The sequence below is a fragment of the Rhinolophus sinicus genome, chromosome 4, assembly GCF_057876585.1.
Source record: "Rhinolophus sinicus isolate RSI-liver-muscle chromosome 4, RSI-T2T, whole genome shotgun sequence".
Lineage (NCBI taxonomy): Eukaryota > Metazoa > Chordata > Mammalia > Chiroptera > Rhinolophidae > Rhinolophus > Rhinolophus sinicus.
In genome coordinates, this window is record NC_142504.1 from 102,324,729 (window position 1) to 102,340,218 (window position 15,490).

The following is a 15,490-nucleotide window of genomic DNA, read 5'->3' on the forward strand; positions in this document are numbered from 1 at the left end:
TGTATTTTAATCTTTAATTAATGCTGACCTGACCATACATGCTTTCTTATTGATTCTTTTGCAGAACATTTTCCAGGGAAAAAAAGCAAAAGATAAAAGTGCATTAAGAACACTTGTCACTTAACATCATTCTTCTGTGGGATTAAAAACTATATTTAATGCTGTTCTTTTATACAACTATGGGTTCTTATTTTCACCAAGTACCTTCCGTAACCTGTACAAGAATCCTGCCCAGAAGAGTTTAACAGTGTTGATGCATCTTGACTTTGAAGCAAACTGCAGCAGCTGCCACACATGCGTTCATGTGGCCTCATTTCTTCTTTGGGAATGATGAATGAGCACAGTGCTGATGTCCGTGTCCCGAGGCAGCTTTGCATGTCTTTATTCCATCTTTTGCATTGAGGATGAAGCTCACTAAATTGGAAGGCATGGTTGCTTCAACTATTGAAGGGGACAATTTGCCTCTCATTTCTGTCTGGACAAACATCACTAGTTTGGAATGTGCCGGGTTCCTGTGAACAAAGGAAGAGGTAAACATACAAAGAGTTTTTAGACTTATCTGTTGAATGTACAAGCTAATAGAAAGCAGACGTCTTGTCTTATTCACTGCTAAGTACCTCCATCGTGCTCATGATAGGATACGTGGTTACTGAAGGAAGGAAGGGAAAAAAGGTGGAGTGATTTTCACTCATAAACATTTTACATAAAAATGTTAAGTAGTCAGATTATTTTAAGTAGTCAGATTATTAAAACTGAAGACTACAGTCTTCAGTTTTAGTCTGCTTTTCCTTTTTGTCATATTGACTTTTTTTTAATTACAAAAGTAATATATGCTTATGAAAATTTAAATACACAATTTTCATAATTATTGTACTTATTCTGTTCCCCAGATAATCTAGTTTTGACTGTATCTTTTCAGATTACTATCTATGTATATACAGATAGCATACATATGTCCATATATGTACTCCACATATACATTTTTTTTACAAAAATGAGATATTTTTCTGCAACTAACCTTATTTTTTTATTTTGTTACTGTTAAAGTTGTACATATTTTTAAATTGATAATGTAATGGTGGGTTTCAAGTTGTTATGGTATTTGGAGTCTACTGGATAGCTTTATAAGCGCACTGTAACAATTTCTAAAAAGTGTTAATATTTAGAATATGTCAAACATTGCACCCTCTTAATCCTATGAAAAATTTTAATATCAATATTAAAATATGCAAGGTGCCATATAGTTCCACAAAATGAGAGATATGACCACTGCTCCAACAAACCACGTGAGCGTCCCTTTTCTCCCACCCTCCTCTGCAGAGCTTAGACTGTTCTTAGGGTGCTGCCTGTGGCTGAAGTGAGAATACTCGCTAGCAGTTTGCATGGTCTTAAATGTCTATTTGAGTTTACTAGGGCTTTACACACTTAAGAAAGCTTTTCCAGTGTTTACCGGAGACTACCTTTACTACTAATAATATGTTTTATAAGTTTACTACACGACTTGTTTACAAATGTTGGCTGTCCAAAATGTTGGGTTGCAAGGAAAGAGAAGGTACAGAAGTATCACTTTTTTGTCAGTGCCTTTTTCTGAGACAATGAATAAGACGACATCTTTTCTCCAGCAGGATGCTAGGCAGAGTTCCCACACTAGACGGAAGGTCTGGATCAGAGCCTTTGTCCCGTTTTTTGCAGTGGTAAGGGAAAGTGGACAGGTGCGGGAAAGCACTTTGCCTGCGAAGTACACTGTCAGGTGTGCAGCTTCCCCATCCGCATGCCTGCCAGCCCGGTTTACCCCGCTGCTTTGGAGTGGTAACCCTTCCCTTGTTTTGCTCTCTCCTGCTGTGGACCATAAAGTCTTGGCCCTAGATTCACACACCATGGTCTCCTGCACTAATGAACCCGTCCCTTAATGCAAATGATTGTGAAGTTCTTGTAGTTCTCTAATTCAGTAGTGAAAACATGAAGAAATGCAAGTCTAAAAATGTAATTTTATTTTGACTACCTTGACTTCAATATTTTCTTTCTCATATTGAGAGGTTTGTATCTGACCAATATAAAGTTTTTACATCTATTTTTATGTGCCAGCATCTTTTACTGAATATAAAATCATTTATAATAATTAAAACTTAAGGGATTTGTGAAAGGATACACACTCAATTAACGTATATGCATTTGCAGGCTGTATATTGTATGTTACCATTTTATTATCTCTAGGCTGGCCATCTGTAGGCAATGGCTCATCTCTGATTTTTCCATCTCTTCCCTTAATCTGAATTTACTTATTGGATGTCTCATTCTGCAGGTATCTGTTCTCAGTAGTTAGTCTATTGGAAAGAATTCATTCAAGATAAAGCATTCATTGCTGAGAAATGTAAGTGTATTGTAATTCTAGGGAAATTTATTTTTAATTCACAAAAATTCTTTAATAAGTCACAGAAGTGACTGTAATGGAGAAATATGAAACACCAGGTTAAGGTTAACCAGTGTGTGTGACTAGTTCCAGAAACCTCTAATTCCCTTTATAGGGAATTATCTTTTCTGGTTATACTTAAAATGAAAATACTTATAAAAAATTATTTTAAAGATCACATTTAGGGGCATTTTTTTTTTCCCAATAGAATATGCTGGTATATATTTCTACCGATGAGTTAGGAATCCTTTAGTTAACAAATCACAACTTGAACTAAAAACTGTTAAAAGAAATGCAAATAACACTTACTCTTGCAGAGGTGAACATACATAGCCACAAGCATGGTTATAACCACGGATATAATTTGACGATGGAGGAAATGCTGGAAAATCCACACTTTTAGCTAAGTGATTAAAAAAAAAAAATTAAAATGAAACCTATTTCACAAAGGTAAAAAATTCTATTTCCAGTAGCATATTTTTAAAAATGTATGACAAAACTTTTAATTTAACCTATTATCAGCATTGACATTAGTTTTATACATGTGCATATGTTTGTACATATCAATGTGTACACAGGCCAAAACTGAGAAAATACTAGTCTGAGCACAATTGTCCTCTCAAACTTTTTCATGCTAGTATTTCTAAAGATGCTATTACCTTTTCCATACAGGAAAACATGTTAAAAGTATCATTTAATTTCTTTCTGAGATTTGAAGGAAAGGAAGAAATCACACACAAAAAGGACTATTCTATTAGGGTTTATAAATTTTTTTTTGTTGTTAATAATTTTTTAAAATAAAATATTTGATGTATTTATTTGGTTGGTCAATATATTTTAAGTGCTCTTTTCTGCGAGTTCCCTAACTTCAAAGTATAACTAAAAATCAGTAGAATTTGTTTTAGGAGTTATATAGTATAACTGTATTGTATATGAATGTAGAAGGGAGGTCATTTGATTATGGTTAAGTTTATGATAATTATATACTCTTTCTAAAAGTATTTAAAAAATATATTCTGTGCAACTGAATCCTCTTGTCAAATAAGATGGATTTTCCTACTGATTTTAACATAAGCCATCAATTCTGTGGGAAGTACAGTGTTAAACACTAGCTTAAGCCTAGCTTAGGAGACAGATGTGGTTGAATGAATTTTCCATTTTCATGGTCTGTTTCATCATCTCAACAGAGCCTATTAGATTGGCATAATTGTATTGCCAGAAGTGATATTAAAATATATTTTCTCTGTTTAAAATGTGGAGATTATGTTTGTCTTTAAAATAAAATTTGTTATATTCCAAGAACAAATATGAGTCTTCTGGGAGGCATATTGGGTGGTAGTTAGCACAGATTTTGGAAAATCAGAAAGACTTGAGTTTTAATTCTGGCTCAGCTGCTTATTGCTACGTAACTTATTTTCTGTGAACTTCAGTTTACTTACTAAGTGAGATAAAGCATGCAAAACATTTAGCTCAATGCAAGGTTCATAGTAAGCTAAACAAAAGCAAAAGAAACATTAAGAAAAAACTATCAATATTTATTGATAATTCATTCAAAGAAATTGCTTAAAGCAATTTAAGTACTGATCACTGAATGACTGAAAAATTACTACTATTTGTTCATTCTTAACTTCCATACTTCTTTTTTACCACTAAAAATGAGACAGAAATGGTCTGCTTTCAAAACACAGAAAATAACAGATCTATGATTCAGACAGTATTTTATGTTGTAGCCAGTGAATGCATTTTTTTTATCTGCCCTCATTTAAAAAAAAAAAAATGAGACAACTAAATGACCACCACATGAAATATACAGAGGGTGCCAAAAAATGTATACACATTTTAAGAAAATAAAAACTGTATTAGAACTGTAATTATACCAATAACAAAAGACGAATACAAGTCACGTTGGACTCCTACAATGACAAGAGGTGCTTAAAGTGGTTACCATCAGCGTAATTTTAATACAGTTTTTTCCTTTCTGAAAATGTATATACACTTTTTTGGCACCCTCTGTATGAGACAACTATAAGGAAGTGACGAGCATCAGTCCTCAGTTATATGCTGCAGCGAAGCTCACCATGTGCGTGAGTGCTACTAGCAGAGCTATGACTCCACCAGGACTCTGAAACTTAGTACTACAGGCATACCAGGGTAACTGAAACCTTGTTGGGAAATAATAATGAATAACACATAACTGCCCCTATCCCCAAGTAGCTGACAGGAGGAATTCAGATAGGAATGGTGAGATTAAATTGAATTCCGGAGAAAACCAGGGCTCTGGGCCACTATCCTACCAAAATTCCTATACCAGACTTATCTTGAGTTGTCGGGGTCCAAAGGTCTTTGTGGTATGAATTGGTTTGTTTTCAGTGAATAATGCAAGTTAGGAAATGGTTGCACATTGTATTTTTACAGAGGGAGACATATTTTGGGGGGCCAAGCATATAGCTAAATGCGCTAAAGAAATATCAGTAGATTTATGTGAAGATTCGGGAATTGTATCAGTACTAAATATGCTCATTCTCCACAATTCAAATATAAAAAAAAACATCTAAACATTACTTTTGTGTCTTAGTAGTTTTTAAATGTCTGCTCCGAAGTTTTAGCCAACAAGAATGTTTGTACTCAGTGCTGCAGGCTATATGCTGCAAAAAGGCCAGTAGGAGCCGGTAATCATTGACTGTGATACGCTAAACGGCATCTCCAGAGTTGGGTAAAACATCAGACTTGTCTATGTTATTATGCATGTATTTATTAATCTCACTAAGCAAATAAAAAAATAAAGAATTGAAAATATACTTCTTATGAAATGTGAGTTAAAGGAAAAACATTTATTAATGACTCATACTATTATAATTCTAAAATGTGGGCAAAATGTTTCAACTTACAACTGATAACATTCAGATTCCCTTCGTAGCGCTTGAAGTACACTAAGTCGATAAAGTCTCGGGGGGAAATTGAGCCCATGGCAAAACTTTGTGTGATGGTATGGCATATGAATGTGTCCTGAAACAAATCAAACCATACAGATTGCAGCAGTTATTTAATCTCTCTTCTTTGTATTCCTCCCCAAAGAATTTCACTGCATAAGTTTGGCCACTATTAGGAAAAAGCAGGGCTTTGAAGTTTTAAACTTATCACCACATCAGCTTGCATTTTCAGTGTTGAAGGATCATTAGACCGATAACTATAAGTGCAGGGCAACAGAAGCAAAAACAAGTGGGACTACATCAAACTAAAAAGCTCCTGCACAGCAAAGAAAAGCATCAACAAAATGAAAAGACAACCAAGAGAATGGGGGAAAATATTGTCAATGATACACCTGATAAGGGGACCCCAGATTTCCTGATTCCCAGTCCAGTACCATTTCTACTACTCCACATTGGCTAGGTAATATATTCTGAAAGGTATATTGATTTAGCACCTCTGGTGTAAGGCCTAAAATTAAATGACGGATATTATGTGCTGACAAGACAACTGGCGGAATAAGGAGGACAAGTTCCTCTCCAGACTCTGTTCCCGCCGATAAGGACCCTTAGCCAAACAACCCTCCTTATCAACAGGATCAGGCACAGTTCCTACTTATCCCCGAGCAGTGGGTTTTCAGTTCCCTGTGAGCCTGGAAAATTATTCTAACAACCAATCGCATCCACTTGCATAATCAGGGTCACCTCAATCTCTTGATACTATAAAGCCTGCCTCGCCGGTTATTCACTCTGTTCCTGAGTGCAACTCCCATGTCACACTGCATGGCATGGTGTGTCCCTGAGAGTCTAGCCAAGCTACTGCATGATTTTGCTGCCTCAGCATCCATTTGGTTGGGCCCAGCAGCCTGCTGTGGCCTTAAACGGACACTCGCCCCCTCGTGCAAGTACGTGCCCTAGATAACAGCCCTAACTCACAAGCAAATGCAGGTTCCTGATATGACTTTCCAACAGCCCTGAGTTCAGCCGTCTCCCATGCCTCCCAGGGCCTTCCCCTGTGAGCCCCTTAGATAAGGTCCTCCAGGGAGCTTACCAAAACCCTGCTCTTTTTGGTTTGAATTGACAGATCAGGCCTTAACCCTGGAACCCCAAAGCACTCAACCCACAGACCCTAGGAAAGGCAGGGCCTTAGGTCCTGCCTGTCTGCCTTGAGCTCCCTGGGTGGCCCCTTGAGGCTTGCTGTGTACTTCCTCCAGGACCTGTGAGTGACAAACTTCTCTATTTCAATTTCTTTTGTTGAACATGGCTCACCATCCGGCACTCTATGCTCCACTTCACAAATGTTAATTTAACAAAGTCATAGCAGTCCTCTCCTGGGCTGTGATTAATTATTAATAAGCTGCTGTTGATCTCACTCGTGGAGTGTTGGGTGTCATGTTTGACCACCGCTTTAATTCTAGAGCAGGAATCCCTCCCTCACCAATGGGGTGAATGAGTCATTAAAACACACCTGATGATGAATATCCACAGGAAGGTAAAAAAGTTCTTTTAGGGGAATGCTATTCAGAGATACTGCGGGATACTGTAAAGGGCCCGGAATTTGGAATCAGAAGATCAGGTGTACACCTGGTCGTACCATGCACTGCCTGTGGTGACCTTGAGCAAGTCACATCTCAAGTTTTCTGATGCCAAGTCTAGTATTCTTTCCATTATTACAGCTGACTTGCAGCCAACAGCAGAAATACCTGAGCTGCTAACAGAACTATATAATTAGTGTCATGCAATCGTGAATGAAACAGTCCAATGTTTGGATTTTCATGTCACGGACCACGTTTCTCAAACTGAATGTTCAAATCCCAAGAGGATCATGATCATGATTGTTTTTGTGGCTAGAACTTCAGCACATCCCTAGGAGACGACACCTCCCTGGGCTTTTTTTACAACCTCTCCCTACTCCCAGACTTTACAATCAGTTTACTAAAAGGAGGTAAACGTTAACCTAAAAAGTTCTAAATAAAGAAGGTGAGAGACTTACTTGTCTCATCCTTCCTCTCTCATTTCATTCATTTTTTCCCTCCTCCTGAGCTTTCACTCTACCCTCACCTCAGACTGACCTTTTCTTCTCCCCACTTCTAAGCCCTACTTGCCTCTATGACTTTAACTTTCTACAATTACCCATATTTTCTTTTCTCTGTTTTTATTCTCCCTGTTTAACTGAGATGATGTATTTAAGTGTTTCTAAAATCACAACCATCTACACGTTATTTCAGACTTTATCCTCACTCTTAAAAGTTACACGCTGTTTGTTCTTAAGTCCCTATAATATGTGTCTACATTGTTCCTGTTACCTAATGTCTTATGAATAATATAAATCTACTGACTTCCCATTAACAAGGCATGCTTAGTCTTTCTTTTCTCCACCTAAAGTAGGAGAATCCATGAGTTCGTCTCCTCACAACCAAAGGCACACCTCTCAAGAGAGCTGACCAGCTTCACTCTGTGATATGCATTTAAAACAGAATGAGGCTAATTGGAATTAAACTCTTGAGTAATAAAAAGATGTCAACTCAATCTGAATCTATAAAATATGAAGTGTCCACATAATACAGGTTTAATAAACTCAAATCACTAAGATATAAAACTAAAACTAATACAGTAAAAGTCCAAAATTAAACAACATATTACCAAATCAACCTTGTGTACCATATTGTACATTTTCAATGCTTTATCCCATGTAACTCTATTTTCAGGTTTGTAGAGGAAATCAGATAGTTTACATGTTGGTTCTGGAATTACGCCTTCAACACGGTATCTATAGTTAACAAAATAAAGAAAATTCAAAATTTAACAAGTTTCATCTAAGTTGACTAATTTAGCAAATAACAGTAAAGAAAACTTGAAGGCAATATCAGCAATTCAAAACAGTAATATTCAATTGGAAGTGGCAAAGTTAATTTAAATATGCATTGCAATAATTAATATAAATTATTTAAAAATTCATTTTTCTGCTAATTTTGTTTATAATGTTTCTATAGTTGTCTTTCCAAAGGGTCTACTTTCACTTAGGATTTTTCTAAAATCTTTCTTATAAACACTTACCTGCTGTATTTATCATAGGTCAACAGTAACTAATGAGAAGTTTGTGTGCTTATGCAGTATCTTGTGGCCCTAATTCCTAATTTGAGGATGTAATGTGGTCTAAATCAGAGGTCAGCACACTTCTCAGTAGAGGACGAGATGGTAAATAATTTAGGCTTTGTGGGCTGCTCAGTCTATGTTGCAACTATTCAACTTTGCTAGTGTGGCAGTAAAGCAGCCATACACAGTATAGAATGAATGGGCAACCTCTGTTACAATTAAACTTTATTTTTAGACCCTGACTTTTGAATTTCATTTATTTTTCACACGTCAGGATTTGGGCAAATAACTAACATTTTTGTTTATCCATCAATGAAGTTGGGTGTGCCTATCCATCAACGAAATTAAGACAATGTGAGAAAACTGGATTAAAATCCACTATTTAGCAGAAGATTGTTATATGCAAATGAAGTCTGAATTATACTGGCTATTTCTCTCTGTTAATCATTCTTTCCAAACTAAGGGAATAGGTTAAATAAAATCAAAATTTTAAACCTCTAAAAAGTTAAAATTTCTGGAGGAAGTGAGGAAAAAAAACAAAACAAGTGCTATTACAGAAAATAGTTGTCATATTTATGTAGAGTTCTTCCTCTGACCCTTTGTTTTTAGATTTGGTAAACAAATAAGGAATTCATTAGACTATTTCTTTATTAATTTCTCTTTAAAAGCTCAGTTGGTCTCTAATTTTCTCTATGAGATATCCTCAAATATTTTTATCTTCAGACATAACTTGGCTGAGTTCAGGGATCCCCAGAGCCACAAACAAATTAGCAAAGGGCTGACGTCTTATTGGCTCAAGAGACTCAAGTATCTCTGACCCATCACCAACTAAACAATAAGCTATTCTGACAACTATAAAATAAAATCATACTCATCGCTGGTGGTCTGGAAGAATGTGTGTATGCCCAAGGTTGTGCCCTCTGAGTAATGACCGGTGACACAACTTCCAAGCCAGCAGTCCCTGGCTAAATGCAGAGCAAAACCATTAAAAAACTCCTTGAACTGTGTGAAAACAGTCTCCAGAGAGGTAAGCAGGAGCTAGAATAGTGCCTTGCAGACCATGATAAAGGGTTTGCATTTTATATCAGACACAATGGGAAGGCATTAGAAGATTTGGGGCAAGGAAGTGACAATCTGAATTATATATAAGAAGTCTACTTTGGCCATTGTGTGAAGAACAGGATGTAGTTGGTAAGGGTAGATACATGGAGTCCATTAGGAGCTAGTGAAATGATCCAGACGGGAGATGATGGTGGCAGGCACTAGGATGGGAGCAGGAAGATAATGAAAAATAAGTCACTTCTCTCTGTACATATCTAGTCAATTAGAGCTTCTATTAGAATCTGAGATCATCCATTATCTTGGCCTATGTTTTACAAGTACGTTCTTGGTCAAAATATTTGGAAAAGTTTGATTTAAACAGTTTTTTTTACTTTAGGATTTCTCTGAATTTTAGAGTGAATCTCAAACAAGAGAAGATAGTCTGGAGTGTTTTGAAAAAGTTATTTGACAATCATCCCATTTGCAGGATTACATTTATCAGACACTAGTTTGGCAAAGTGCATTTGACCATACTATCCATCCCAACATGTACAACGTTTACACTCAGTTGTCCATTATAAATTCATATGCACGTTTCTTGCTTTGATTATTTACAACTCATTAAATAAAACCGTGTAGCTATGTTTTGAAGTACTGGAAAAAAAAATTAAGCTTCCCTAGTTTTTTCCCTTAATTTGACTGCAGTCTCTCTTTCTTCTCACTCCAGGCTGGGGGAGGTAAACTTTCCACTGAGGCAGATCGACCTGACCAACGTGTTCAGATTGATTTCTTTTGTGGAAAGCTAAATATCTGCCATAGCTGATTTAGAATAATATAGATAGTTTGAAAAACACAAACTGTTCCAATCATACTCTCCTTCTGTACATAAACATGGCAAACTCAGAAGAATCAGTGGGTTGTGCTTGAGAGAACAAGCGTGCAAAATTGAGTTTCATGTACCTTTCATCGATCCTAATTTTTAAGCTGTGCTTGATATTCATTGGACTATAGCTCAGTTATAAAAAAGAATTAAGAGTTTGCCTGAACCAGTGTGTAACAGACAGCCTCAAAAATGGCCCCCATTGATCTTTACTTCCTGGTATTCACACACTTGTGTAATCCCCTTCCCCTGAGTTAGGGCTGGACCTAGCAATAAATTTTATGTATAAACTACATAACAAAATTATTCTTATAATAAACTGAATATTGTAAAAGTCATGGGAAGTCACTTCCAAGATTAGGTGGCAGAAAAACTCTGGCCCTCTGTCTCGTTTGCTTTTTCTTGCTTTCTCCTAGAGCCCTCCCTCTGAGGCGAGCAAAGTGCCATGTTGTGGCAGCCCTCTGGAGAGACCCATGTCAAGGAACTAAGGAAGGCTTCCAGCCTAGAGCCAGCAAGGAACTGAGGCCCTCAGTCCAACCAGCCCACGGGGAACCGAATCCTGCCAACCACCACGTAAGGGAGCTCAGAAGCAGAGCTGTATTCAGATGAGACCTACTGCCAGCTGACACTTTGAAGGCAGCCTTGTGAGAATAGTTGAAGCAGAGTCACCAAGCTGATCTACACCTGATTCCCAACCCACAGAAACCATGAGATAACATATGTCTGTTAAGTCACTAAGATATAGGGTAAGACATTGTGCATCAATAAATAACTAGTATTCGGTATATATCAATTTCACTTAAAATGTGAGTGCAGAAAGTTCCAATGTTTTTCATGTTTAGTTTTGCATGTAAAATATCTCTGATAAAAAAATTTTCAGTAAAGCTTTAAACAGCCTAATTGAGGCTATTCTTTGAACAGCTCTAGGCATTTTGTATAGCACTTTGCTAGTAAACACCCAGGAAGTATTTGTAGAATGAATAAATAACTTCCAAGGTTTACTTGATGTACAGGGTACTGTCTACACTGATTTAATATGTGAGGCTCCCAAAAACTACAATATCCAAGCATATTCCCCTTGTATGCCTGGAATTGACCTTACCTCAGCCTATTTTTGAAAGTGCCACTATTAGACTCATAATTTAGATAAAGGTAGGGGTGATATTCCTAAATTTATTAAAACAAATAGGAGAAAGCATACCAGCTCTGTCCTATCGTAAAAAATTAGACTGAACACACAAACACTAGATAGGTAAATTTTAGATGAAAAATGGGCGAGAAACACAAAATGAAGTTGTTGAAAGAAGGAGTGGAATCTTAAAAAAAAATTGAATAATATTTGGTTTCCTTAATAACATGATGATCTTATGGCATTAGTGTGATATCATGAGCAATAAATAAATGAACAACTCTTAAAAATAAGGTTAAAAATGTCAGCATAGTTTCCCTTAGTGTATTTATATTTGAAATAACAGGGTCCTCAAAAATATCCTTAAAAGCAGCTTACAGAAAAATATAACATATATCAGAAAAAGAAATAAATTGGGGAAAGAAACTATGTTCAGTGGTTCATTTATTGGAAAAGTGAAGTGTTTAAAAGACCACAAAATACTACTGTTAGCAAGAAAATACTAATCTATTTTTATAGTAATTATTTCTTGAAGTGGCAATTACCTATCCTAGTGAATTATTCAATAAAAGGGATTTGTTTTTTCTGATTGTCTTCAGGTTTGAAAATGATTAGATAGTACATAATTGCTCTATTTTATAAATATAATTTCAACCTAATAACTTTATTATTAATTTCTATTTCCTGATCACTAGCAAATAATGTGTTATCACTAATGAAGCAAAATTAAATTCTACATACATCAGTGCCACTGATTATGTCAAAACAATGATTGTAAGTAGGAAATTGTACTCACAGATTTCCATGGAATTTTTTAGAAGGCTTGCTGGAAACAGTTACTTTTTTCTCAAAGGGGAACAAAAATCCACAAATAAATTAGCTATCAGATACAGAAAAAAAGGAAAAACAGAAAACAAAACAAAACAAAAATCCAAAGTAAAAATATATGTTTTTGTTGTAAAAAAATATTTTAAAAATGTCTGCACAATGAATTGTTTCTTATTAAAAGACAAACTCTTGAAATATATTTAACTTGTTTTCTTACTGAAATTTTAACAACTTTCCAGCCTGATGTATCTTGATTGTAACCTAAAATTTCTTGAGCAGTTTGCTGGGCAAGTGCCTTATAGTCCATCTACCTGCAAAGTTTTAAAAACAAATAATGGGTAAAAAATGTAATCATACAAAACATTTTAAAATGTTGTATTACATTTTGATACTATTTCTACAGTGCCCATCACATAACAATGAACAATAATTACTTATTGAATGCATGTATGCATGAACCCCTTCCTCCTTATTCAGTCTTTCAAATGAGAAAACAGTGTGGTACACAGAGCAGGCTTTGGAGTCAGAGACCTGGGTCACATCCTGTCTCTGCCATTGACTAATTGTGAACCGTGTTATTTAATATTTCTGTTTCCCCATGTTCTCAAGTTTTAAAACTGGGATGATATTGAACTCTGTGAAATTAATGTGAGGATTAGATGAGATAATGCATTTAAATATCCCACCTATTCCTTGGTACATAATTGTCATTCAATAAATCATTTCTAACAGCTTAATCATGTTTCCTTTCTCTTGTAAAGCATAGTCTGTTGATCAGATGTTCTTGAGAATTAATCTTTTTAAAGTGAGTGGCAGTGGCACTAAATGATCTGACCCCTGGCTTCCTCTCCAAAGGCAACTTTTGTCTACATCTACCACTTGGCTGCAATCATATTGACCTCCTGGCTGTTACTCAAATACACCCAAGCATCTTCCTACCTCAGGGTCTTTGTACTTGCTGTTCCCTCTGCTTGTAACATTCTTCCCCAATATTAATGACTGACTCCTCTTCATTGGTGTCTTTGTTTAAATGTCACCTCTTCAGACAGGATACCAAGTTCACATCAATTTAGTTTAAACACATTTACTGAACCCTTACCAGGGGTTAGGGATGGTAAAAACAGTTGAGTAGGATATTGTTTCTGTTGTGAATGAGTTCGGGACGCTGGAATCTCATTGGTCTTCTGGCCCATCATTCACTTTTCAGTTAGGGGAAGCTGGCTGGTATGGTGGAAAGAACGTGACAACACAGAGCTGGATTCAAATCCTGCCTTTGCCACTCACCACCAGCTATATTATTTTGGATAAATTCCTTAATTTTTGAACTTCAATTCTCACATCTAAATTGGGCATAATAATAATATCTATCTCATGGGGTCATTATAAGGATTAAGGGAGTGATCAAAAAAGTTAGTTTCTGTTCTTAAAATGGACATTTAAGGCTACCTTTAAAAAAACTCTCCATAGAGTTGCCTCAATAAACCTTCTTAAATTATCAGAACATGTCTTCCTTAGCTTTCATCTAAAGCGCTTAGGTTGGAACATAAATCTATTTTCTCTTGTTTAGTTCTCAGCAACGAATGACAGTTACATCTAGATTTGAAAAACTTTCTTAAACCATTATAACTCCTCTTTCCTCGTAGATTCTTGGTTTCTTTACCTTTTCTAATAGATTTAGTCCAGGATTTTAATAAGTATTGGGACTTTCTTCCAAATCCTCATGGAGATCTTCATATCTCTTAACCTGTGAAGGAACAAAATGGAAGTAGAATTATTTTGATCCATGAATTATGTCAATATATCTGCTAATTTCCTTTATATTTTCCCAGAGTCCTTTATTTACAATCTGTGTCCTCATTAGGAAACATTTGCTATCTATACCCCAAGGTGGAAGAAAAGGGTAGCACCTAAGAGAAACGTTCAAGATACTGCCTAGGTGGAGTGTGCATAATAAAAGGTCTAACTTTTTAACTTCATGCCATTAACAATCCTTGCCAGGTCCCTGACCTGGGCTTGGCCCAGCATAAATAACATGGTTCTTTATTTCCTATCAGAAATGTACTTGCTATTGACTGATCTAGGAATTGAATTGCACAGGTGATTGGAAAATAACCGCTAGAGTGTAAACTCCTGCAGGTACTTTGTCTTATTCATTTTTAAATCACCGAGCACTTACTGCCACAATAAACGAACCACTCAACTGAATTTTGTAGCTTCTGGACTTTCTCGTTTGCCAAGAAAAAGGGGAAGGTTACATTTAGTGGGCTAGAGAGGTTGAAAGAAGAGTACTCAGCAAGAGTACTGTTGTATTACCTGGTGATGTAACATCGGATGAGCTGGAACATACTCAGGTGGCGTAATCAAGGATAATCAAGGATAATCAAGGACCCACAGGGCCAGTGGAAAACAAACATAAACCAATATTGAGATGGCATCTTTTTTGGATACACCATTTGGCTGAAACTGTATTCTTCGCACCTCATATCCTGTCCCAGCCTTGTAGACAGGTTCACACATGTTGTTAGTGGGTCTTTACATCTGTTTGTATAATCTCCCACTTTCTGGGCTGCCTGACTGCATCCCCACTCCGTGCTGGGTCACTGCCATTCTTCCTGGGAATCAAGGTTCCCAAGAAGTTTGTTAAATCCCCTCCCTGGCCAAACTCCCCTCCTCCAATTTCGCATCTACTTTGAGTGTGAGGGGCTGGCTGGGAGCCCAGGAGGGCCGAGCTCAGGGATAAAAATGGGGAAGGCACGGAGGAGGAAGGGAAGAAAGCGGTCGGGGAGGATGCCCCCCGCCCCTCTGGCCGAGATGGTGTCTTATCCTGGGAGGGGTGCTCTGAAAGCGGGGAGGCCGAGCTTGGAAGGACTGGGGAGGTGGAGGTGGCTCTCGGCAACCGAAACGTCAGCCACAAGGGCCCCAAGTCTCCTTCCCCACCCGATCCCCTCGCACAGTCCCAGGAGCCCGCCGGAGGCTCAGCGTGGCGTCTGGGCAGACTGGCGGCAAATAGCGGTGACGGAGGTGGGGAGGGCGTGCGCGGCAGCGGCGCGGATATTGGCCAGAACCCCCACCCCCGAAAGCTGGAGAGGGAGAAACTACACTCCCCAGCAAGCAGTGCGACCTCACGCCCCGCGACGCCC

The 15,490-nt window shown here is 37.2% G+C and overlaps 1 protein-coding gene across 3 annotated transcripts; it reads right to left on the reverse strand.

The window, feature by feature from the left end:
• Positions 1 to 15,405, reverse strand: STARD6 (StAR related lipid transfer domain containing 6). Of its 3 annotated transcripts, none has more exons than XM_074339959.2 (9): positions 14,664 to 15,405; positions 14,011 to 14,094; positions 13,450 to 13,571; positions 12,568 to 12,661; positions 12,319 to 12,368; positions 8,020 to 8,146; positions 5,299 to 5,416; positions 2,720 to 2,813; positions 1 to 512 (listed from the first exon to the last, which is right to left on the reverse strand). In XM_074339959.2, the coding sequence occupies exons 4-9, from the start codon at positions 12,655 to 12,657 to the stop codon at positions 311 to 313; spliced, it is 681 nt and encodes a 226-aa protein (XP_074196060.1). In that variant the 5' UTR covers positions 12,658 to 12,661; positions 13,450 to 13,571; positions 14,011 to 14,094; positions 14,664 to 15,405; the 3' UTR covers positions 1 to 310. The 3 variants fall into 3 exon arrangements, with proteins under 3 accessions (XP_074196060.1, XP_088654128.1, XP_074196059.1); XM_088798002.1 differs by lacking the exon at positions 13,450 to 13,571 and having other exon boundaries at positions 14,664 to 14,962; positions 15,288 to 15,376; XM_074339958.2 differs by lacking the exon at positions 13,450 to 13,571.
• Between the last annotated feature and the right edge of the window lie 85 nt (positions 15,406 to 15,490).

Excerpts from the sequence above, each read along its gene's own strand:
- STARD6 (XM_074339958.2), bottom strand. The coding sequence starts at position 12,657 with ATGGACTATAAGGCACTTGCCCAGCAAACTGCTCAAGAAATTTTAGGT. Across the intron at positions 12,369-12,567 it reads GGAAAGTTGTTAAAATTTCA|AAAAAAGTAACTGTTTCCAG; the intron begins GTAAGAAAACAA and ends TTCCCCTTTGAG. Across the intron at positions 8,147-12,318 it reads AAAAAATTCCATGGAAATCT|ATACCGTGTTGAAGGCGTAA; the intron begins GTGAGTACAATT and ends TGTTAACTATAG.